Here is a 25,575-nt window from a genome sequence, read left to right as displayed (position 1 = left end):
TTACAAGGTTTGAAAGGCTGTTAGAGAAATTAAGCTGCCATGAGATAAGAAGAAAGGTTAAAAATAGGAAACAGCAGACAGTAATATATAGCTGGTTTTCCTAATGGATAGAGGCCAAGAGTGTTCAAATCTTTTCTGCTCAACATCTTTATAGATGATCTGTAAAATGGGAGAATAAGTAAATTGACAACATTCGTCAAGGATATAAAATCACCAAACACCAAAAATAAAAAAATAAAAAATCCCAAGGTGAAAAATTGCACAGAGACTCAGGGACAAGATAATACATTCACTGAAATCTTGTAGAAATGCAGTGATGAACATCAGGGGAAAAAAGTCCTAATCTTATACATGCAGTAATGGTTTTCTTCATCCACCTTTACCCCCTCCATTCCATCTCAAAAACTACAAAAATTGGAAAAGATACCGAGGAATGGTATGAAGCACAGATCTGGACTGGTTTTTGTTGTAGGAAAGACTGCACTAGGTGTTTCCTCCTGGGAAAAAGACAACTCAGGTAGGAGAAGGCAAAGGTCTAAGATTTGGGTGTGTCATGGAAAGCATCTAAGGGGATTCAGGTTAAAAAACACAAACCAAACCACCAAGAGCTACTAAATATATCAACAGCACCTGTGTGCAGGAAGTCTCAGACTCCCAAATCACTGGAGACTGGTGCATCATGAATCAACAAGCATCTCTTTGCTCTTATTCTCCTTCCTAGATATCTGCTGTTGGGCACAGTCAGAGACAGGATACAGCGTTAGCCACATCTTGATGCAGTGAGGCCACTCCTATATTGGCACTTCCAGTGTATCTGCACATAACTAGAATAAATTGAGAAACTCAAGGCCCCTATTTGTAATGTACAGTAGCATAAGGAAAACCCCAGAGTTGTGTTTCACCATGCCTGGTGCCTGATCTGGAAGCCTGCTTGTGTTCTACGTGGTGAGAGATGAGCTTTTCAATCTTACGACTTGTCTTGACTTAATAAAAGGAAGTTATAATCAGATATTTATTTAACACATGGCAGCTAACATGAGGAAAAAAAATAGTTCTTGCTTATTCACTGATGCTAATCCTAAATTCACCATATGAGAAAACTACTAAGTGCTTTGTCAACATTTGATTATCATGTTCATAATTATAGAAAGAGGAAAAAGGAACCAAACACATCACCATAACCCCAAAGTTTTTCTACTGCAGCTAACTCCTTGGCTTGAAAAGTGATGAAAGCTGTCTCATTTCAGGAATGAAATGAGCATGCTGGAAGGCTTAAAACTCTTCACATCACAGCAGTTAACTCATTTGCCTTTCCGAGTGGAGGGGAACATTTCCTAACACACCCCCTGTGTACTCAGCTCATTTTGGAGAACTACTCATGGCATCCCAGGAGCTGAAGCACTCGTCAAAACACACTTCCAAGCCATGCTCCCATACAAAAACACTGAAATATTACTGGCTATACATCACCTAGCTGGTTCAGTGCCCCAGGTTTGGAAAATTTGAGTACAGGTAACAATGGGTCTACCAGCACGCATGGACAGGTTAACCTAGAGAAAACTAAGGGGATCTGCTGAGAAACACCGATTCCTGGGACATCAAATTAAAAGCAGTAAGTTTCCTGGAAGTTTCTTAGCATTTCTTTGCGGGCTGCCTTCCTCTTCTAGCCAAGAACTCCTGAAAGGTACTTTCCCGTACTTCCACTGGAGGGCAGAATATCCCACGTTTTCACAGGCGACCCCTCAGCTCATTGCGACACATACGCTTGAAGCAACTTTAGCAAGGCGTCGCCTCTGGGAGACATTCTTGAACAGTTGCAGACTTTAATTTGGTCTCTATCCTACTTTTATGAGTAGCTCCATTTTTAAAAAAAACACATAATTATTTTCATAAAAAGCCCACACTATTGCCAATTTACCCCCATATCAACGCCTTCCCTCTCAGTGCCCCTTTGCTTCTGCTCCCTGAGTTACCTGCAGCACTCCAAATTCACCTTTTTTCCCCACCTACCTTTCTTATAGGTGGCGTAAATATATTGGAAGTATGTACATGTGTGAAGGCCAGGAGGTTAAAATCCTCACTGCCTCCCCAGGAGGCAATAAAAATGAGATGAGCTGATACTCATAGGAAAAAATAACCCAAACTTCTTATGTCAAGACAGACTTAAAGATGATTGTTCTCCCTCAGAAGTTTGTAACAGTCCCATGAAGGCAGCAGCTGAGGCATGGTCAAGAAAACAGACTGAATGTCAGGGATTACTAGGAAGGGAGCTGAAACCAGCTTGTCTTTATATAAGCCCACAGGTACCTGGTACCTCTGCGTCCTTCTAGTCCAGCAGAGACAGCGCTGCCAGGGAAAACTCAGAGAAAGGCAACAGGGTTGGTCAAAAGTAAATGCCTCTACAGGAAAGCAAGTTGGGACCTTCTGGCCTACAAACTGCTTACAATGTGACATTGTCAAGATTTACTTACTAAAGGGAGAAACCACTAAAATCTGTTTTTTGTTTGTTGGTTTAACTGTATGTGGGATAGTGCTGAACATAGTCTGCTATAAGGAACTCTTCTCCACACTTAAGTACCAAAGTTTTACAGACTAATTCTTTCAGAACTGAAATAAAAAATGTAATTTCTTTCTTGCTGTTTGCTATAATGACCCTATGTTAGCTCACTAAACAGGAAATAATTCCGCAGGTGAAGCTTTTTCCACTCTGTCTCCTTCTATGCCATTTACATTTACATGTGAGGACTGAAGATGGGAGAGAGTAGGATGGTGCCAGCTCCAGTTCTGCTTTGTTCTTTCTGACCTCTGGTTTATTTGATCAACCTACCCATGTCTGTTTCTTCACCTGTAAAATGAAGATACACTTATTCAAGAACAGGTCACCTGTGGACTGTCTGGCACCAGGTCATGGGTCCATTTTGCTCAGTACCTTCTCTGGAGAACAGTCATGAAGAAGCGCATGGAAAAGCAGAGCAAGTAGTGATATTTCCTTGAATACTCCCGCAGCTTTCAAGACTGAATGGGTTTGCAGCATATACTGTAAAGGTGTTACATGAAGGGGCAGAGTATTGCACACCAAAGTGATCCTGGAGATCATGAATCTCATGAGAGGCTTGTTATGACAAGGGCTTTGGGACCAGGAAACATTGCTTAGCATTCTCCTGGTTCCACATAAAAAGGAGGACTGTGTCACCATTTCTACCATTATAATAAATCCAAGTTTTTTTCATTTAACTCTTAAGTATCTCTGGCACAGGGATGCCCAAAGCTGCTTCTTCCAACAGAAACTTAAGCAGTCACAAAGGGATGATCCCTTCTACTCCATGACACAATACAAAGCCCAGATCATAGCAAGGATTTCTTGCACTGCACACACTTCTCCACTATTACCTGGTACTCAGTCTATACACAAAACTTTCCAAAACTCCATTTCTTTTCTCAAAGAGAATTACACACTTCCTTTAATGAGTAGTTTTTTTCCTGCCTCTTTCAGCATCTTTAATAAACAACAAAATTTTAACTGTTGCTAACCAAGATGATGGAGAGACCCAATAACACTTATTTTATAATGTAATAAAATAATACTTAACCAAAAGGTAAATAGTGGCTTTTGGAGAAGAACAATATAGCCAAATACATGGTTTCTGATAAAGACTATATTCCTGCATTTCCCCTCTGCTAATGGCTATGCTGTCACTTGAAACTCCCAAGAAAGACTTAATGCTGCCTTGTTTTCCTGGAATTAGCAGCGGTTGTTTCAAATTAGCTTCCCTTAGCCTGAAAATGAATTAGAAAAGGCCTGTACTTAGTTGCATGCCGAACAAGTGTAATTTTGTGAAATCTATTGTCAAGCACTTCAGTGTTGAATGCTGTCGACCCCTGATTAATACCACACAGACCAGAGAGGGACAGAACTCCTTTGTAAGTGATGCACAGGGATTAGAAATGTCTGCATCCATCAGCGCTATTTAAAAATTTGCTTTTTAAATAGGTAGCAGTGGTTTATCTTATTATGGCATAAAAATATGTGCTTTTGCTTATTTTCTAATGGAGTGGGCTTCAATGCTTTCTACGCAAGGCTATGCAAGACCTGCAATAGTCCTTTTGACAGCAGTGTAGTATTTCTAAAACCACTGGGGCTCCAAATGGGCCAAATCTCTCTTCTGGGTTCACAGAGGGAAAACTCTTCATTACGAGGGTGGTGTCACACTGGCACAGGTTGCCCAGAGAAGCTGTGGCTGCCTCATCCTTGGAAGTGTTCAAGGACAGGTTGGATGGGGCTTTGAGCAACCTGGTCTAGTGGACCCTTTAAGGTCTCTTCCAACCCAAACCATTCTACAATTCTACGATTTCAGCCAAAAGGCTGTGAAAAAAGACTTTTTTCCTGGATCCTCCAACCACAGCAGCAGGCACCACTGTTGGGTGGGTGCACTTGCCTTCCTTGCTATTTGTTTCCTGCTTAGCTGTTCTACTATTCTACATCATTCCTATATTTATCTTGATTCCTCTACCTGGTGTGCAGCTTTCCTATTTGTCTGTGGTACAGTGCAGTCTGGAGATGCTCCTTTGAAATCCCATACACTCAGGACCTAAAAATATTGGTTTGCAAACATCAGTTCTATGACCACTTCTTTTTTTTTCAGTTTCCAAGGTGAAAGAAATGGGGGCCTTTCTGGTAGCTGCATCTTCTTGAACAGATATTATTTCCAAATTAATCTTATGCCTTTGTCCCAGCAGCTCAGTGTTTCCTACTGCATCATCTTTATGTGTGTAGTTTCATGCTTTATTGCTGTTGACATCACTGGTCTACAGCAGCACCAACCCATCCTTTTGGTGATATTTTTCATTTAATCCTTAGCTTTTACAGCAGTTCCTCATTATGGCTGAACCGAGGGGTAAGAAGCTTCCCAAAGACACCTACAATATGGAATAGGCTCCTTGAGCTCGGAAGCATCCTGATATGGTTTGGATACTTCCCATGAGCACTAACTGATGTTAGGTACCTACTTAGGAAAACCCCAGTTATAAGTCACATGGAGGAAATCCAAAAGCCTGAGGACACCAGAGGAGATGCAGCTCTGTCTGCTGCTGCCCCCCTTTGGGAAGGAGCTAGGATGCCCCAGGTTCCAGTGACCTGTGCTTGGAAGTATGTGAAAGTCAGTAGTGATGCACTGGAGGGATTATGCTTCCCCCATAAACCAAAAAGTCAGGTGTCCAGTAGACCAAATGATCAGGCAGTGCACACCAGGTGACTTCTCTGAATTCAAAAGCAGAGTTTTGAGATCATTGCAGCTTTCCTCATTCAGCTTTTCCTGTGGGGGCTGTAGCAGAGATCCTCTGGTTATTACAGGGGTCAAGAGGTTTCCTACCATCTGACTCGGCAGTCCAGATCTTGTTTCAGGAGCTACCACAGCAACATGGCTAAACCTGATGTCTGGGTCCTCAGTCAATGTCTTCATGGAATCACCTCTTCTGTTCCACCTACTGATCTCAGATTTGATGCTACAAAGTGGTAGGTCAGATTTACCAATCCTGCCAGCTGGAAGTCACCTACACCCAGTGGAGCCCCTCTGAGATCCCCAAGAATATCCTAGCCCACAGGAGATACCAGCCAGCTACTCTTCCCCAGCCTCTCAAGCCCTAAAAGCTTATCACCAATAAAAAGACCGTTCCTCTTAGGCTCACTGAGCACCCATGAACTGAATAGGTTACATCTTTCATAAAACTATAGGCCATTAGAAAGGTCCAAAGCTTTCAGTGGATGTGGGAAGAGAACACCTCCTCTGAGACCAGGGGAGAAAACAAGGTTCTGCCATAAGCCTCAGTACTCTCCCACCACGGGGATGTGCAGCACCAGAAGGAACAGGTTGCTTCATCATTTACCCCAACAAACACGTACAAAACATAAAGCCTTAAAACTCCCTATGTAGCAGAAGGGAAGTGAATCTAGTTGCTGTTTCATTCTCTTCTTTGGAACAATTTAAAGACACTTCAGAGCACAAAAGGATGTTTCAGAAGGCTGTAGAACACATCAATACTGAGGACAGAAAGTCACATCTGTATAATCCTGGGAATTTATAGCATCAAGTGACATGGATTTTCCCAGGAAAAGGAGAGAATTAAAATTTTCTCACTGAAAAAAAAACCCCAACAAGAAGCAATCCAAACCAAAACCCAGACAGTTTGGCCCATCTTTGATAAAGACTGCAAAGGAAATTTCATGGACAAAACATTATCTATCTATCTATCTATCTATCTATCTATCTATCTATCTATCTATCTATCGGGTTAACATCAACTATAAAAAGATGCCTGAAAAGAAAGACCCACAAAAACAACTTCCTGGCATGGTTAAAAGCCTATTTCTAGATGCTGTTTTAAAAGGTCAAGAGCTCACCACTCCATTTTGAACATTATTTTAACAGATAATTTTTAAATTGCTTTACCACAAGAGCAAAGTGACCAGGAAGCATAGGCACTGACACATATCCTGAAGTTGTAACATGGAACTATGGAGATAATATAACACTACCAATTTCTGATGTAGTATGTTTGATTAGTAGATTTTAAATGCCCCTTTTCAGATCAGGAAGCCAAAGGACAGAGAAAAGCAATTTGCCTAGGATTATTCATCATTCAACACTACTGAGAAATTAAAGGGTTTTAGCTACCCTGTTCTTTCCAGACACAAACAGTGGCAGTAGGGGAAGACATACAAGTTCATCTCACATTACAGCTTACTAACCTGACTCATCAAAACCAACTCAAAACAACTTCACAGAAGGTACAAGTGAAACGAAAAGCCATCTGTCAAAAGCAGGGTTATCTCAAGGTGACTGACACATCAGCTTGCAGAGAAACATGGGTGCTGGAGAGAGCTTATAGACCAGATGGTCTTGAACAGCCCTACTTGGCCTTAAGGATAAGCATTTGTAAGAAAAAATAGCCTGAATATAATATTACTTAGCATCCTAAAGAGTGCTGTTGTTTCAGCTGATTCTGCAAGGAATATCGCGCTGCTGAGAGACATTTCTAGATATTCAGGAACACAGCTGTGAACATCCACCTTGATGCACATGAACATTAGAACAAATGAATAATATGTTTCGGGAACAACTGTTCCTGAAATATCAGTATAAGTCTTCCTGGTATTAGCTCTACCAAACCCCACTGTTTCAAAAGCCTTTTTGTTTGTGTATATCCTTGCAAAGTTTTCCAAGTCTAGTTTTTTAAATCTAGACCTGTTGAGAGATGTAAAAATTATCTTTCCATTTTTAGCATAGCCTTAGACACTCTGTATTCAAAGCATATATTCATATTCTTCCAAGTTAGCTTCAAATGCAAACATCATGTAAGGAATTCATATACACACCATGGTGCTGCAAGAAATGTCCTTAAGGAGTTTTTGCTAATTATTTAGTAATAATTATTTCAGCTCATCTACATCGCTCACCTTGATTCACTGGCACATACTGAAGCAGCAGACACTAAATGATACACTGTAATATACAAACTAGAATATGTTTCTCTGCAAAATGTATGGAATTGTACGTGAACATCACATTTTCAACTCACGAGCTGTAATTAATAATTCCTGATAGAGAGGTTTGGGTTTTTTTGTTTGTTTGCAATGGAACACTTTGCACTAAAACAGCCATAAAGGGAAGCAGTGCAAATCATTATCTCCTCCTCAGAAAATGTAAACTTAACTTTTAAGCATCATATACAGATTTTCAAAGCAAAAAGCATTTAAAAAAAAAAAAAAAAACGATAAAAAGGTTTCTGGAAGGAGAAAACTCATTAACCATCAACTTTCTTGCCTTTAATTTGCCCTGATTTTTTTCCCCTTCCCAGTCTATTTTGTTCTAAGTGTGTTTGTGCCTGGTATACCATACTGGCAATACAGCAGAGAAACAGAGTTATGTTTTTGAAGACCTCTCTTCATCTCTATTCTCTATTGTTGTAACAGCCCAGGTTCCCATAGAAACAGAGAGTAAAGAGCAAATGCGTAAAATACAAATGAACAGGTCTAAGCTTGCAGTTTCACATTTTATTAGACATATAAATATAACAAACAGGCACTGGGTATGGGTTCCTTTCTAAAGGAAAAGCTAGATAATGCTACACCTTATCAAATGAATACAGGGCATATAAATTTTACAGGCTGAAGTCATCAAGTACTGAGTATTAGCAGGTTGATACCACTTTCTCAAATTGAGTAATTTCTTAAATTATTCATTTTTTGAGCAAGCAAAATACCTTTTCCTCATCTGCAGATCTCATCCTGAATCCCCCAACTGCCCCAAAGCTATCGATTCTCATCTATTGAGACTGCAGCTTTGCACTGTGGGAATGGAGCAACAAGCACTAATTTCACAGGGGGTTAGGACCTTGTAAGGTGGACTTTGCAATTTTAAATTAATATTGGCGTATAGAATGAAGTTCTCTGAAAAAGTGCCTTCATTGTAAAAATGTTTTTCTGAGGAAACATTAGTCCAGATACTTTCTTAATGCTTTTGAAGAAGTTGATGTATTTTGAATGCATTCCTGGGTTATTTTAAAAGAACTAGCTTCAAAAATACAGAGAAAGGGGTTTCTTAAAGATGCAGGACTTCAGGAAAATTAACAATTTGATTGCCCTGCTGAGCTGCCAATATGACAGTAGGATTCTTCACATCATAACAAGGTCACTGAAAATTGGAGAGGGATACTAATGTGACTTAAATTATTTCAAGCTTTGAATTGTTTTTAGAAGTCCATAGTAAAATATGACAAAGTGTACGCAAATGAAGTAATTTTTATTAAAGACACTTTCAAGCACCCATATACAAATATCCCATTAGTGTTTATCTTTAAGCACCCTCATTGTGATATCTCCAAAGGAGTGAGAGAGTCCCTGTCCTCCTGAGCCCCAGCAGTAGGGGTGATGCTGTCTGCTAGAAGTGTTCATCTTCTAAGCAGTTCGATCCACTAAAGCTTACAGAAAATTAGGAAAACTTTAAAATAGCTCAGGTGAGTATGATTTCTTTTTTTCAAGCCAAACTGTGGCATCCAACATTCACTGACTGGAAAGGGGAATTCATTATCAGTGGCTCCTGTTGGCTTCCTGAGTGATATGGACCTACAGCTCATCTTTTTATGTTTGGCTTCTCTGTCACATGGCATAGGAGATGCTGAAGGTCAAAGAAACATTTGAATTTCTTCCCCCAACTCTGTTCAAAACAATACTGCAAAATGCTTGAAGCCACTGAAAGAGACCCACTATAAAAGGACCTTCACTGAAGAGACTGCTACCTCTGTACATGCCCTCATAAAACCATCATCGACCTTTATGCTCTACGTTAGGAAATAGAAGGTACAGGACTGCTTTTTTTCAGCCTATATATCTTCTATTTCTCTCCTGAGAAGTCTGAATATTGTTTCCATTTCCAGGAGCAACTGGTGGTAGCTGTCCTGTGTAACAAGGCAATGATAAAAACCTGCCTTCTTTAAAAAAAGTAGAGGTTGAAACACATATATAAACAAGAGCAAATACTCTTAATTTTGTTTCTACATTTAACAATTTAACTTAAAAGAGGTTTAGGATACCCGAGTTTTGTTTTAGCTGACTGGAAGAAAATAATTCAGTTATATTTCATTTTAGAGGGGAATTTGTGAGGTGCTGAGCATGGTCTATAACCAGAGTAAGGTTGCTCCCAGCACTCAGTCTTGCAGGGCTTTACCCTTTGCAAAGGCATGAAACATGAAAGTTATTATTATTGTTGTTGTTATTATTATTAATGTCAGTGTTGTTACTTAACAAAGGCACATTTGAAGCAGCAGTAATCCCATGAAGGTCTTGCTTTATCAAGACAGGAACTCTGGAAACACATTTGCTTGTTGATACACTATTTTTTGACAAGCAGGTCATGCCTTCAACTAAGCACATGTCCAAATCTGACCCAGATGTAAAATATACAATTCAACTATCACAAAGTTGTTCAAATAGCTTATTTGGAACCTGTGCAGTTGATAATGGGATCATAAACCATCTTTTTCAAAGCTAAACTTAAGACAAAGACATTTGTTTCTCTAAGGGTATGAAATCAGAAAGCAAGCTAGGAAGCTGTGGGAATTTAAGGAGATGTTTAATGTTTCAAAGTAGACAAGTAGTTACCTTCTTCTACTTTTTTATTTATTTATTTTTATTTTTTTTCTGAAACAGCACCCATAGAGACCCCCTGGCAATTTCCTTCCATGTTAAGAGTCACAGCCATTTACTGGCCTGCTGCAAGTCCACTTCTGATTATTGGCTCCGAAAAGAATTTCAAGCAATAAAAATTACATTTTGCCATTCAAGATGAATGATATCACTTTGGCACAGAGACAGCCTACAAATGAAATAGGAATGGCTATCCATTAAAATTGCAGTGTGCGAAAAATACACCTTTATTAGAAAGCATCTTCTTAAAGCGTAAAGGATTAGGATTAGGAAATGCACCAAAGTCTGGCAAAGCTTGTGATTTAATCCAAGGCTAAGATCAGTAAAAGGATCTGAGCATACACCTGTATCTCTAATGGGTTTGGTTGGAGGTACAGCACAGTTATTCACAGTAGATCATCAACAGACAAGTAAATTGCAATTCCACAAATGCTTTTTAAGCCTCATTGTATCAAACTAATCCCCCTTGCTTTCCTATCAGCAAATTGTTATTTGATGTCTTTTGTTGAGAAACTTGACAATCATACCTGAATATGAAAAAAACCTAAGAGAGATTAAAGACAGAGTCCAAAAACATCTGTATGTGATGGTACACCGAGCAGATAGAACTAGGAGTACTTCTTTCTCGTTACTACAGTTAATTTTAAATACAGCAGTGAATGAGATCCTTTTCACTTATATCAGAAATTAAATTACAATAGCCCTATTACAAACCTGCAGGAAGTTTTACATTAATGTCCAATATAATAGCAAGATCAGACTTTGATCTTCTCTTTAAAGGTTTACAGACATGGAGCTTTCTCTAATATTCAAAATTTCATATTATCTGTATTTTTGATGTTTTACAATGCTATAGGTACGTAAAAGCTGTAGGATCAGTTAAATAACGAGAACAGTTTTTCTTTTTTCTTTCCTTTTTTTTTTTTCAGATGATTTAAAGATTTAACGCTCAGCACTTCTCAAATCATTTAATGGAGTACTCAGTCAGGCACTGAGAAAATATAATAAATGCAGCCAAGGGCAAATGAATGTAAGTGGAGCACAGCATAGTCAGGATAAATAAGTGCACTGCCTAGCTGTGGGCTTTGAGATGCTCTAAGTGCTGCAAACGAGCAAATCTAAAAACTAGTCTTATCACATGACAGCAGTTTCTCAGGATCCATCAACAATATTGGAAGCATCAGGGTTTTTTAAACAAACCTCTTTACTCAGTGTTATAGCATAAAGTATTGTAGTGGCAGGTTGTCACTTTAACGCTGCATGCAAAGAGGTGACTGCTGTGCTGTGTGGGTCTCACAGCTGGCTGCCAGCAGCAGTTAAGGCAGAGACCCATCTTGGCAGTATCATTTGCTCTTCTATGGTGCCTCTTGGCTTGCCTTTGATTTATTGCTTAATGTTTGGCAAAATTGAGAGAAATCAAAATGAGAGTCCTGCAGTTGAATGTTGGCAATAGAGGTGGCACAACGCTGCCGATATTGCAATGATCCAATACCACTCATACTAACTAGGTAAGGATCAGACGCCTGAAGAAATCCCGAGTTTATTGTAGATTACATTTAGACTGTAATTTATATGTGGAAATTAATTTCAGCTTTTGGTAAAACTGATTAAGTATTCTTTACAGGGAAAAGGGGAAAGAAGAAAAAAGGGGGTTTTTTTGGCAGATCAGCAGCTGGTGAGATGGAGATGTCACCAGTAACTTCAGAGTTAAGGCTGCTCTGAGTTTTTCACTTACAGTGGTATTTAATTTCTTCCATTTCACAGTTCAGTGATTGAATTTCATCTTTGAATTTGACACAATTACTGTTCAGGGGTCAGCTGAATTTGTTCTGCAGGTTTTGGGTACCACACTTACTAACTTTTGTAGAGAAAACATTTCATATTCATTCATCTTTGAAATACGGACCTCCACCATCCACTCTTCCCCCTCTCTGTCCTGTTTAAACAACTGCATACAGGAGCATTTCAAAACTTTGGAGCTATTCCTATCACATCCGAGCCTGTGAAGTTTACTGGGTGAATGGGAATGAACTTCTTTGCAACACATTTTCCAGCTCTGCCAAGGCAATTTGGAAGTGGAGAGATGGTGTTCCCACACCTCCTAGACCCCAGATGTCTCCCTCCCAAACCTTCCCTGGGTGCCAGCACCATCCACATACTTGCCCTTCAGCTCCCACTGACTCTACATTATCCTCTTTCCCTTCCCTTAACAATGCTTGGACATAAAAGTGAGATCTGATCTAACCCCTAGTGGATCTCGTAGCAGTTGGTGACAACTCCCACACTTGCAAAGCCCCAGATGATTCCACAGCTATTTCTAGCAGTTTCAAAATTCAGTAGCTTTCTGTAGTAGAATGATGAAAGTTTTATAATACTTTTGATTCCATTCAAGTGCCTTTTTGTTATTTAAACCAGAAGTTGCACGCAAAACAGAAATAGCCCATCTTCCAGTGGCTTCATTATTACAAAACTATTTAGATAGATCTTCAGGACAGCTCAAAATGTGCTGGACAACAAATGTACAGGCCCAGAAACTGTGCTAAAATGTTTTAATGCTACCTTTACCTCATCCACCCAACAGATGCCAAAGTTTCTGTTTAAAGCTACCTGGACTGTGCTACATGAAGCTCTAAATGACTGTACGTGGATTAGTAAAGTATTTTTATCACCTACTAAGAAAAGTATTTAGATAAATGCCAAACTTACATTTCCATCAAGTGCTACCATGTACAACTGATACTGCCAAGCACCTGGATGCATTCACCACAACATTTTTCTGTTTCCTCTAGAATGAGACTCATTATCATCAGAAAGCTTTCTGCTGCATTTTTATTTCATCAGTACAGGCCCTAATTCTATAAAACAAATGCAGCAAAATATTATAATAGCAGGCTGCTTCAAAGGCACTGATTTTTTTCACTAGCACTTCCATCTGACATATCCCATTATCATACTGAAAGGCCAAGTTAGCAACAGGAAAGCATATAGATTATTACCTAAATATAAATGACCTGGTTTTAAAAGCTAATTTAAAATAGCCTTTGCAAGTGACACAGTGCATTACACAGTGCATTTTCCCAAGAGGAAAGCAGCCATAAAATCTACCCACTACATATCTCTGCATGAGCAATGCAAGTCTGCAAGCAAATAGCAATTCACTTTCAAAAAAGAAAGTCACAATTTTGGAGTCTCCACTAACTTAATTTAGGGATATCACCCCACATGCTATCTTGGTGGGCTCTGGCCTTTTAAATGTTTTCTGACACCTTATTTTCTTCATAAACACCTATTTTTACAGCAGTTGGGAAAATTCAATAGCCAGACTTGGATACAAAATACCAGTGGCTTCAGAATGAAGCTACAAATCATTTAAGGCTAACCTCTGTTATAATCAAAATTCTCCAGCAGAAAGAAAAAAAGCTCTTGCATACCAGAGGCCAAACAATGTCATCTAAAATGTCGTTTCTTCTAAACAGCTAGACAGTTAAACTCATACAAACTCAGTTACGACTTCTCCACAGCACCCACCAAATAGAATTATTTTAATTATTTCAACAGCTTAAAAGAAACTATTGCATCTGCTGCTTTTGGTATCACTAATGAGCCTTTCCCCCCTCTTTTTCCATATCTCATGAGGTTTTCCCCCCAAGTCTGGCCCCGCAGATAGCCAAGGCTATTTCCCATATGGTCCCTAATTCACAAAACAATTGACACAGAGGGAGACCTGCCTTAGAAGATGATTTATGTGCCCCAAGCACAGTTTAACATTGAATCCAGAGAACCAGGCTTAAAGTAGCCACAGGAAAACCCCACTGAAAGGTGAATAGTCTGGTACGACAGGTCCTTGTCACCAATGTTTTTTTCCCTACACACATATATTTCTCTGAATCCACGCTACTTACTAATACTTAAATTTGTCCATGTATAGTGAGTTTTCAACTCCCAGAGACAGCTGTAGCTATTAAAATAACCCTCACAGACAACCTCATAAAGCAAAAGAAAAGGCTGTACAGTAAGGCGACACATGTAGAGGCAGCAGTATCCCTCCAAGTAACACCACCAAGGTGCCACACAGGACACTCAGAAATATTTTCTCTTGCAAACGCACTGGCAAGGAGAAAGTAGATGTACTGGAGGTTACAGCAATTTCATCCTGCAAAAACCAACACACAGGATGTGGAAAGCCTGCGACAGCAGATGGCACCGGCACACTAGCCACCAAGAGATGCCAGGAGCAGGCTTCACTCCAGCCACCTATGGGAGCACTTGCTTACGGCTGAGACCAGAAAACTTCAGCCACCTATGGGAGCACTTGCTTATGGCTGAGAGCAGAAAACTTCTTAAGCTGGTATCTTCCAAAAAGCTAGTCCTAAAAGGCATTGTGGTACATAGTATCATTTTGTAAACATTGAATGAAAGGAAAAAAAGATGGTGCACCCTTCCACCTCTACTTACTCAAACTACAAAGCCATATCTGTACCTTTCTTTTCAGAATAAAGTAAATTTCACCTTTATAACCAAGGTAGAAGGGGAAAACAATGTTCAAAGAATGTATATAAAACTGAAAACAATATTAATAACCACTCTCTGCAGCAAAACTACACCAATAAACTGCTAGGATGCTTTGAATATATGTAGTGAGAGAGGAGGTGTAAAGTGAAAAACGGGACAACTCTGGCCAGTGAAACTAAAGGTTTGGATGGAGCTTTTTATTAAAGCACAGCACAAGTAAATATGAAGGGCATATGAAGCATGAACTGCTATGAAAGGGAAAGACATCTTATACCTACACAGAGGTCACTTCCTCTCCAGTCCTATGAAAAAGGGACAATTTTGTCTGTGAGTACTGAGATGTATTCCCCCAGAGCTGCAACGCAGCTGGACTGGAGGGGAGAAGCAAAAAGTGCAATCAAAATAGCTTATATCTGCAGAGAGCCTGGAGCACCAGCATGAAGGCACCATGTCTGGACTTTGATAGGGTAATTAATTTCAAGCCCCACTACCACATAAGATCAAAATCAGCAGATAATTCTAGATGTGACAGAAAAAAACGAGTGCAGGACCCTGGTCATTTGAGTAGATAGGCTTTGCTTGGCCTATCTACTTTTCCAGCTTGGTGGTGAGGGCCACCTTGTTGCTATCCTTGTCTCTGTGCCACACGAGAGGTTCTCTTTTGCTACAGCCATGTCAGGGAAAAGTGGGACCAAGCTATAGGGGACTGTCATGGTTTAAACCCAGCCAGACAGCTCGTTCACTCACTCCCCCCCTTTTCCTCCCTCTTTCTTTCCTTCCCCCTCCTCCCCTGGAGGGATGGGGAGGAGAACTGAAAGAATGCAACTCCCACAGGTTGAGATAAGAGCAGTCAAGTAACTAAGCTATGACACAAACCACTACTGCTACCACCAGTAATAATAATGATAAGAGAAAATAACAAGGGAAGAGAATACGATACCACCCACCGAAAAACAAGTCTGACCGAGAAGACCCCGTATCCTTCTGGGTAACTCCCAGTTACCCCCCCCCCCCCCGGGCATGACGTGCTGTGGTATGGAATACCTCTTCGGCTAGCTTGGGTCAGGTGTCCTGTCTCTGCTTCCTCCTGGCTTCCCCTCCTCCCTGGCAGAGCATGAGACTCACAAAGTCCTTGGCCAGGGTAAACATTACTGAGCAGCAACTAAAAACATCAGTCTTATCAGCGCTGTTCCCAGGCTGAAAGTCAAAACACAATGCTGCACCAGCTACCAAGAAGGAGAAAAATTGACTGCTACTGCTAAACCCAGGACAGGAAACTCATCTGATGACCTTGTTCGTGGTGAAAGTAGTGTGCAGCGATAAACTTCAGGAGTTTCTGGACAGGGAAGACATCAGCACAAGGGGTTCACGTGCCTGGACCTAACAGTGTTTGCTGAACCCTCACCTCACTTGACACTGACAACTGCAGTAGAAACCACCTGTTTCCTCTTGGATTTATGAGAACTGCAGTAGTGGCTCTATCTGGAAATAATCTACACTTAAACAGGTGTCTAATCATTTAGGTAGCTCCTTTATGCCCTAAATACCAATGTGTCTGGGTCTGATGCTGGGACACAAGTGCTGTTCTGCTGAAACTCCTGTTTTCTCAGAATGTGAAGCAAATTAAATGCTTGCTTCTCTCCTTCACCTTTTCTCTGGTAAGGATGTAACCATAATATTCATTAGTCAATGAATTTAACTCATCTGAATACATCTGAAGTGTAGAATATTAATTGTATAGTTTCACAGCTGATAAGTCAATCTGAAGGGGGCCTACAAAGATGCTGTGGAGGGACTCTTCATTAGGGGTTGTAGTGATAGGAAAAGGGATAATGGGTTCAAACTTAAACAGGGGAAGTTTAGGTTAGATATAAGGAAGAAGTTCTTCACTGTGAGGGTGTTGAGGCACTGGAAGGGCTTGCCCAAGGAAGTTGTGAATACTCTATCCCTGGAGGTGTTCAAGGCCAGGTTGGACAGAGCCTTGGGTAATATGGTTTAGAGCGAGGTGTCACTGCCCATGGCAGGAGGGTTGGAACTACATCATCTTAAGGTCCTTTCCAACCCTAACTATTCTATGATTCTATGACTTCTGAATTATGAGATTTAACACAAAGAATGGATGTTAAGGAGAACTACCAATCCCAAATTTGCAAAAAACAGGGAAAAGTGTGTCCAGAACAGGTATTAGTTGGGTAGTAAGCTCATTTTATAAAGACAACTTCTGTAATCTTGAGGATGAAAAAGGGTTCTTCCATTTAGATGAAAGCCTCAATTTCAGGAAACTAACCCACAAAGCGGCATCAAGATGACTCAGCTTGGGCACATGAACAACTGTGGTGGATTCCACTGCCTTCATTGTCCCAGGTGCCCACGTGCTTTCCTAGACAGAGAAGTGTCCTCCTGAGGGAAGGCCAAAGCCCTTGAAGAACATGTATTTCTTCGAGGTCTGCTTGGCAGGGACTCCTGGGCACCTTCCCACTAGAGTACTGACACAGCCTTGTGTTAAGCATCCTGGCTGCCTGTGCAGGCCAAGAGCCAGACATTTAGGACAGTCTAAAGGTGCCCATGCAGAAAAGAGACACCAACTGTCACAGACAGTATACAGATACCTAAAGCCATGGTCCCCCTGTGACACCTCATTTGGTGGTGTAGAAAGACCTTCTGCTGAGCTTAACTATTTTTGAATGATGATAGGTATTCTTTTTTTTTTTTTTTTTGCCTTTAAGAGCTGAGCAGGCTTTGCTCTTTCCTTCAAACTATGTCCAAAGGTAGGAAGGGATACCTGAGTTACCTAGAGCAGTTTGATTCCTAGAGTATTTTAGCAGGTCCTAGGAGCTTCCTAATCATATCTCAAGGGTTAGCTGAGAAAACATCAGCTAGCCAAGAGATAAAGCCAACAAAAAGTTCACCCCTTTCAAGACCTAAAGGGCTTCAGGCTGCATGGAAAGATCTTCTGGCCCTGCAACTTTTGCCCAACATCCTCTCAGTCATGCCCTGCACTGGTACCACCAGCTCTGTAACATCAGGGTTTCACTGTAACATGCAGATTAAAAAAACCCACCAGTGCCACCAATTTGTTAGGCATATATGCAATGAGCTCCTGCCCATGGCCCAAGTCCTACTTCAGGAACATGGTTATGGTACATTGCATTAGATGTATTCTAAATCTGTGCTTTTGCTGAACAGGGGCCTACAGATTAACAGAAATTTAATAATCACCTTGATTTGGTAGATATATATGAAAAGATATTGGCTACCATTTTGTAAACATTTTTACACGTATCACTGCAGTTCATGTTTCTCAACTGACCGCAACCGATAAGTAAACATTAAACTACACATTTTGGCCCTGAAAATGGCCACCACACCATGGAAAAGTAGGTTCTGACACTAATGACATCTCACAACAATATCCTGTGTGTTTACTTTGTCACTACATCTTCTGAACATCTGACCCATGTGTGGATCATCCTGATACAGTGAGACATGGATATACAGAAAATTTCTATCCATCCAAAGGCCTTTTGCCACCTGCCGTAGAAGCACTGAAAATGAGAGTTGCAAAAAGGGGGTGTGGGGGTGTGGAATTAATGTGAGTTGTGTAAAGCCCCAGCAAATCTGAATATACTTTGTGTGCTGAGTTCCTCCCTTTCACAAACTTTCCCTTGGAAAGGATAAACCCCTGAAGAACTAATTAACAGCTGCTTGAAAAGTAACCCAGGTTAAAATTTGTGCCAAGAAGACTTTTCTGCCAGAGGAGTTCTACCTTGTGAGATACAGAAACAGTAACTCTTGAGTGACAAAATTTTCTGAAATGGGTTACAACGCATCATGCTTTACTCTCCAGGTAACTTTCCCATTTTTACCTCTTCCACTCATCTTTTTGCAGGCATGCACTTGCTTTCAAGGAGTTGAGCTCACATAAATATTTGACTAATAAATGCCGTATCTTTAGAAAGAGTATTCCTATTTTTAAATGTTTCTCCAGTCAGCCAGCACTGATCCCTTCTGCTTTTTCAAAGTGTCAATATGCAAAGGGCAATGTCACTATCACTTGCGCTCTCAAGTGACAGGACACAATCACAGGCCTCTGATTTTTCAGATAGAAAAGTTGTTATCAAAATTAATTGATTTCTCTTTTTGGGGAACAATTCCTCTATCACCAGGAATCCTTTGCTTTGCCCTTCCATTGGGATGAAATATTCGGCGTTAGAAGAAAAGAAAAGGAATAAAAAAGAGAAAAGCTAAAAAATGTTAAGGTCAACAATTAGCCAGTTGGTTCCCAAAATGAAGAGTTTATCCTACACAGGTCCAAAACTGCAGTCCCCTCAACATGTTATAAAGGGGATCCTGAAAGCCCTCCCCTAAAACTCACAAAACTAACCTAAAAAAGCCTCCAATACGCAAACATTTCCACAGAGCTTAAATTCATAGCTGTGGAAAGACAAACTATGAAATGGGGAATGGCGAGTCCTTACTGCAAATTATGCTTGGTGCTAAAGGTGTAACCTTATTAAAGCTTCTGTGATTACTAAAAGCAAAAATCCCCCATTTCATTACAACGTTTTCTTTCCTTTTGTTCAAATGGAAATCAATGTAACCCAAATAGTAACACTAAAACAAACAAAATAAATAATCTAAAACAATAATAGCGCACGCCTAAGATACTTGGGACTGACTATCTCTCTGAAGCTGTACTGTTTTGCATAAGCTGATACTGTCATTGAAATACCATGTTTTCAGCTGGTACTAATAGCTAATATATATGATAATACATATTTATCCATAATATCTAATACCTACTTATCTGCTGCTACAGCACCGCCCCTATTTGACTTTGCATTCTGTGCCAAAAATACATACTTTCTGGGATGGTAAAAAAGGCTGATAGCCTCCTGCATACCAATGCCATTTTTAAGCAATGTAAACTTTCTAATAAGAAAGCTTACATATTTGATTTGGAGCAGGGCAATATGGTTCTAAACTAAAATGCAACCATATGGTGCCTTCTAGTACCTTAAAATACATTAAAGGTGTGATTAAAAATGTATTTCATTGTGATTAAAAATGTATTTCAAATATCACTCAACAATGATAAAAAAGAAGATACTATTTTAATTTGTGGGTACTCTGCAATATTAGCAAGTCTTTTTTAAGAAACTAAGTTTCTTGGAATGAATATTTAGTTTCTGAAATCAACAAACAAGAAGTTATTTTTAATCAACTACCTAGTTAAGGATTCTAATTTTGTGTCAAACACCTTTTGTTATATACTATTTCAAACCCTTCTTGTTTAATAAGAAGATACTATGCATAACTTAAGAGCAATTTTAAATTTAGATGGCTGCAGAACCTCTATTAACAGTCACACTGAGCATTTGACTTTGAGAAAACACCTATCCACTTTTTTACTGTGTTAATTAAAAAAATTAAAAAGAAAAAGAAAGTAGAATTATTTTAAAAGAGAAAAAGTAAAATAATTCTGAAGACAGAAAGTAAAATAATTTTGTATAAAGCAACTTCAGTTTTCTTTTAAACAGCTTTTGCCTTTGAATCATACTGGCTAATATTTAGAACTCCTCTAATAAGAACATGTTCCTCTTCAAAAGCTTTATACAATCAAAGTACAGACATAACAAAGCTTTCTTATTAAAAACAAATTTTAGATCAAGAACAAATATAGAGTAGGATTTTTCTGCAAATATTTTGAAATCGCAATACACTACAGCTCACTTCTGAAAGGAATGAATATTTATAGTAGGACTTTAAATGAATATATTCGTTCACATCAAGGTAGCCCTAGTATTCATTCAAAAATGACAAAATCGATTTCCCATTCTTTATCTCAGAACATGTTTTGACTTTGTGAAAATGTCTGAGAAAGATCAGAGCTCTCTGAAGAAGCAAATCAATGTATTCAACAACAATTTCCTTCACTATGAGAGCTTTTAAAGTTGTGTAATTTCTCACCTTAAAACTACTTAAGGGAATTTTTTGAACACCCAGTACTTCTGAGGAATCAAATACTGTGATTAAGATGGACCCTGGGACCACCTGGCTCTTGTCACTGACCTGATTCACTACTTTTTAAGCTGTTTTATACTATTGTGTTAAGAGAAAGCAGAGTACTTTTTGAATTACAGTGATGTACCATCAATGAAAACAAGGTTAAAATTTTATGCTAAACACAAAGAGCAGGCACTTACTTTGCTTTTGCTTCTGCATCTTCATAGGCTTTATTGGAAACGTCATCTAGGCCACCAATCAAATGTTTGAAGGAGCTGTAAAAATAAAAGGGCATTTTTAGTGGATGAGTCTCTATTTGTGAGCCAAGCATGACAACACAGCTTTTCCACAGCAACCATGGACCATACCTCGATGCTAGGGATGGCTCTGACTGACCAAGCCAGGGCCAGGGTTGTGCATCTGTTGGGAAATATGGCCTCAGATATGCTGCAGAAGGGGTGGAAATGCAGTAACTACTGTCAAGAAGATCAAAACTTATTTATGCAGCTGTTTTAGGGACTGAACCCACTGAAATTACTGCTGAAGTTTTTCCTCCCTCCAGTATAAATTTCAGAGTAAATCTGTCAATGTGGCTGGTAAGTCCTGTGATGGTAAGGTGCCACTGTCATATCCCTGTCCTCCAATCAGAAGCCCTAGAAGTCCATCTGCTTTCAAAGTGAAGGATAGTCTTTGTTTCTGTAATTTGGCTTTCTCATTTTTGGACAAACTGCAGCCAAAACCACAGCAAAGACAAATGAAAAAAAAGAGGCAAGCAAATTGTCATCAGCCAAATTGCTTAATGACATTTAAGTGGAAATTTGACTTTAATTGGCTTAAACTGAGTGAGATAGTGTGAAATTTTAGGAGTGCCTGATACACTCAGTGCTGGGCTGCCTTCTGCACAAGCTGCGAGTAGCTTGAGAAGTACCTGACACCATCCTCTGTCCCAGGGAAGATATAAAAGGCACAGACGTATTGGAAAAAGAGCCTAAAAATCTTTTTATATTGTGGGTGACTCAAACAAATTGACTCAGTGACCATTTAATCCATTAACAAGCAACACTCCAGAGGAAAAGAACCCTAAAATACAGCTGTTACGTCTTTGGCATTGATACTACACAGTATCAGAGACTAAATAAGAAATTGAGTATTTTTAATAGAATCATAGAATAGTTAGGGTTGGAAAGGACCTTAAGATCATCAAGTTCCAACCCCCCTGCCATGGGCAGGGACACCTTCCATTAAACCATGTCACCCGAGTCCTCGTCCAACCTGGTCTTCAACACTGCCAGGGATGGAGCATTCACAACCTCCCTGGGCAACCCATTCCAGTGCCTCACCACCCTAACAGGAAATAATTTCCTCCTTATACCCAATCTAAACTTCCCCTGTTTAAGTTTTAACCCATTACCCCTTGTTCTGTCCCTACAGTCCCTAACGAAGAGTCCCTCCCCAGCATCCTTATAGGCCCCCTTCAGATACTAGAAGGAATCAATTAATACCTATAACTGAAAATATTCCAGGTACAAAGCATAGTTTGTTACTATATATTTCCATTATTGCTAGCATGTCTGTCACACATAGGCTTTCTTTTTTTCAAGATAGAAAGTACCACTTGTAAAATGAGAAAACAGCTAGGCTAATTTGAAAGGATAGTGCTGTAAACTACAGTCTCCTGACTAATCTCTGCCTTAAGGTCACAGCTTCAGAAATTAAAGTCTTGCAGTTCCTCTGGCTTCTATACATTCGTGACACTCCTGAGGCACCAAACATAGAAACAAAGAACAGAAATGGAAAATAAGTTGAAAAAATATTAACTGCAAAGTTGAAAAATTTTTGAAAAAAATTATCACCATTTAGGTCCTTATTTACAAATTTAGGAAGACGAAGAGAATATTTAGTATGGCCCTCTCTCCACAAAGACTTTTAGGATGAAAGACAATGCTATTCAGTGGGTGAGGAAGATACAGGGCGGGTTAATAAAAGTAACTGTGCAGATCGTTTGCATTTCCTCCCCTAAATCACTTGGTCTCAGATCACTTGATATTATATAGGATAAAGACTGGCATATTAAAAACCTACTAGCTGAAGAGTTTCAAATCCCAGCTGCTTGTGAAAACACAGCAACGAGCAGCATTCACTAGCCTTATGTATTTGTCTTGGGTAGAGGGCAGCTGGGGGAAATGCAATATCCTGCGACACACAAGGTTAGCCAGGGTGACTTTGGCCTTTGAGCACAATTAAACTGTTCGGATCGCACTTTGGCCAAGCAGCTTAAACATGTGGTATGGTCTTAAGTGGGTACTTAAGTGTACTGCTGCATCAGGAGATGCCTGACCCTAAACAAGTCACCCCATGTACATGTGTGGTGAGTGATGACATGACTACCAGACAAATGAAAGGAGGCTTAATTATTTTGCTTTATGAACAGCAGCTAGAAAAAAAACACATTTTACTCATTATTGTAATAAATATAAGGCAAAAGGCCACAGTCAGGGGAGGTATTTGTACTGGTTTGTATCTACAGCTGCTGTAATGGACCTTTCCAGGGTGGCCTTTTGCATAATTACAGTCATCACCAGTCTGGAAATATCCTCTGCCCACACAAATTCCCTGAGCTTTCAATTTTCTTTAATTCATAATATTTTAAATGATACAATCTAGGAAATAATTTATGCAGCACAGGGAAAGCAACAAAAACTCATTAATGAGGAAGAGAAGGCGAAAAACCCTTTACTCGTGCACAGAAATTGTGCTAGGCAGGCTATAATTTTCAATATGAAGACATGTTAATCACCAGAGTATCTTTTCAAACCCAAATTCCTTTCTCAGCAGTGAAAATATGAAAAATTCAGCTCATTCAACACATCAACATTTGTCTTTCTTGTGCTGAAGATGTGCCATTGGATGAGGCCAAACACAAAGCAAGATGTGTATGTTAATGCTCATTTGCACCACAGACAGAAAATTAAGCAATTAAGTAAGAGACAGGAATACCATAATCCTCCTGGAATGCTATGAGACATGACCTAAGGCTTAAAATGCAATTTAAAATAGCTAGTCTGGGTTTGCTTTCATGTGGTTAGGAAAATGTGGCAGGGTTAAACATTCAATTTTTTTTGGCAATGCAAATAGATCTGTGTCTAGTGAAACATTAAACAGGCAAATAAGAAAAAGTCAGCAAAATGAATAACAACAGTTTGTCTAATACCAGTAAGTTTTTAAATTTTGATTGAAATATATTAAGCAAGACTTGGGACTCAGCAAGTTACTGATGTTCTCTCAAGTCACTTTTTTATTCCCCATCTCAGTGCTGTTGAAGTATCATCTTGGTTACAACCTCCCCAAGAATTTCATCAGAAAACTGCTTGGTATTTTTATTCCGCATAGCCTTCTTTCTTCACTTTTTCTATTCTCTCCTCACAGCCAATTTTCTCCATGGATAAACTTCACCCTAACTGGGAAAAACAGTAAAACCTAAAATACCCAATGAGGGAATTCAGCTCAGCTTGTACAGAGTCAGTCATGCTAGGATAATACTTTTTTATTTTATTTTTTTTCCAATTTGAATTGGCAAGAAGGTTGATACAGTAACCTTTCTTGACATCTCATGGCTACCCCTGTTAAAAAACAAAATAAGGCTTTCAAACACAGAAAACATAAAATCAAAAGTGAAGAATCTGAAAGTACCTGAAATATTTACAAAGCTTCCTTAAAAATCCTGTATATGTATAACTGAAGAAGACAATAAGCAGAAAAAACAGCATTTAGCACTCAATATCTGTAAACACTGCATAGTTTTGCAGCACTACTGGCCTCCGTCAGCAGCAGTTGTGCCTTCAGTTTTAGTGGCTGTTATCCTTCAGCTTCTTTAAAATTTTCATTAGATATTTTTGTCCTCCAGCACCCACAAAATTTACACCTGGTCAAGCTCAGCGCTCCAGGAAAATACTGTTATCAGCGTAAGTCATATGTAAAGACAATCACATATAAATAAAAGATGAAGCTGAATCAACTGGTGTAAATATTTTTACAGTTCAGAAGAATCTATGAACATTTCCAGTTTCAAGAAGTATGTGTGAAGAAAAAAATTATTGAAAAAGTTTCACTAACTTCTCTCTCAGGGGGGCCAATGATGATCATAATGTTAGAATTGAGTTTTGAACCTTTTCCTCCTGCTTTACCCCATAAAAAGCAGCTGCAAGTAAAGTGTCTGTACATGCTTATTCAAATCAATCACAGAACAGATCCTCAAAGTTGTCCCACTTGTGTCTACAGTTTTTATCAGAAGATGTTTTATAGAAAATTTCCTGGAGGACCAATCCATTAAAGCCAGCACATAATTATTAACTTTTCCCCAGTCAAGTCATCTGTTCTTCTGCAACAAATCTAATAACCCCTCCAGGGAGCCTGAAAATCGCTAAGATGAACTACAACAGGGCCAAGATTGAAACACATTGGAGGCAAGAACACTGTGAATCTCCCAGTTTGTTTCTTCCCAAAGGATGAATTACTGCAGTATCACAATAGGAAACTTAACTAGCAACACTCTTGATTTTATTTCACATAGGCTCTTAGCAAGTAATAAACACAGAAAGCATATGAATTGTAAAGAAAAAATTGCTCTTGGAAATAAAAATGAATAAAAGACATCTGACAACTAATAAATGTTACAAAATATTAATGTGTTTACCTAGATCATAAGTTTGATCAGAAGAGAACTGTATATTTTGCAATGAGCTGCCTGGCTCCCCAGCTATCCAAAGGCTTCTACTATTCCTTGAACTGGTCAGATGTATAGTTTTACAATCACCATGAATAATATGTGGATTCTGCTGAATTTCTGAAGCCAATTT

General features: G+C 39.3%; 1 protein-coding gene across 4 annotated transcripts in view; it reads right to left on the bottom strand.

Moving 5' to 3' along the window:
• PRKG1 (protein kinase cGMP-dependent 1) overlaps positions 1-25,575 on the bottom strand; it is a 480,301-nt gene that overhangs the window by 51,160 nt on the left and 403,566 nt on the right. For all 4 annotated transcript variants that reach the window (XM_061373836.1, XM_061373835.1, XM_061373838.1 and 1 more), the window contains exon 9: positions 20,920-20,994. In XM_061373836.1, the coding sequence (XP_061229820.1) occupies positions 20,920-20,994 (75 nt within the window). The remainder of the gene's footprint in view (positions 1-20,919; positions 20,995-25,575) is intronic.

Source organism: Neopsephotus bourkii, unplaced genomic scaffold (assembly GCF_033783945.1).
Source record: "Neopsephotus bourkii isolate Nb327-2 ecotype Australia unplaced genomic scaffold, CSIRO-AGI_Nbou_v1 NB_1634, whole genome shotgun sequence".
Classification (NCBI taxonomy): domain Eukaryota; kingdom Metazoa; phylum Chordata; class Aves; order Psittaciformes; family Psittacidae; genus Neopsephotus; species Neopsephotus bourkii.
This window is presented reverse-complemented; position numbering and strand designations above follow the sequence as displayed.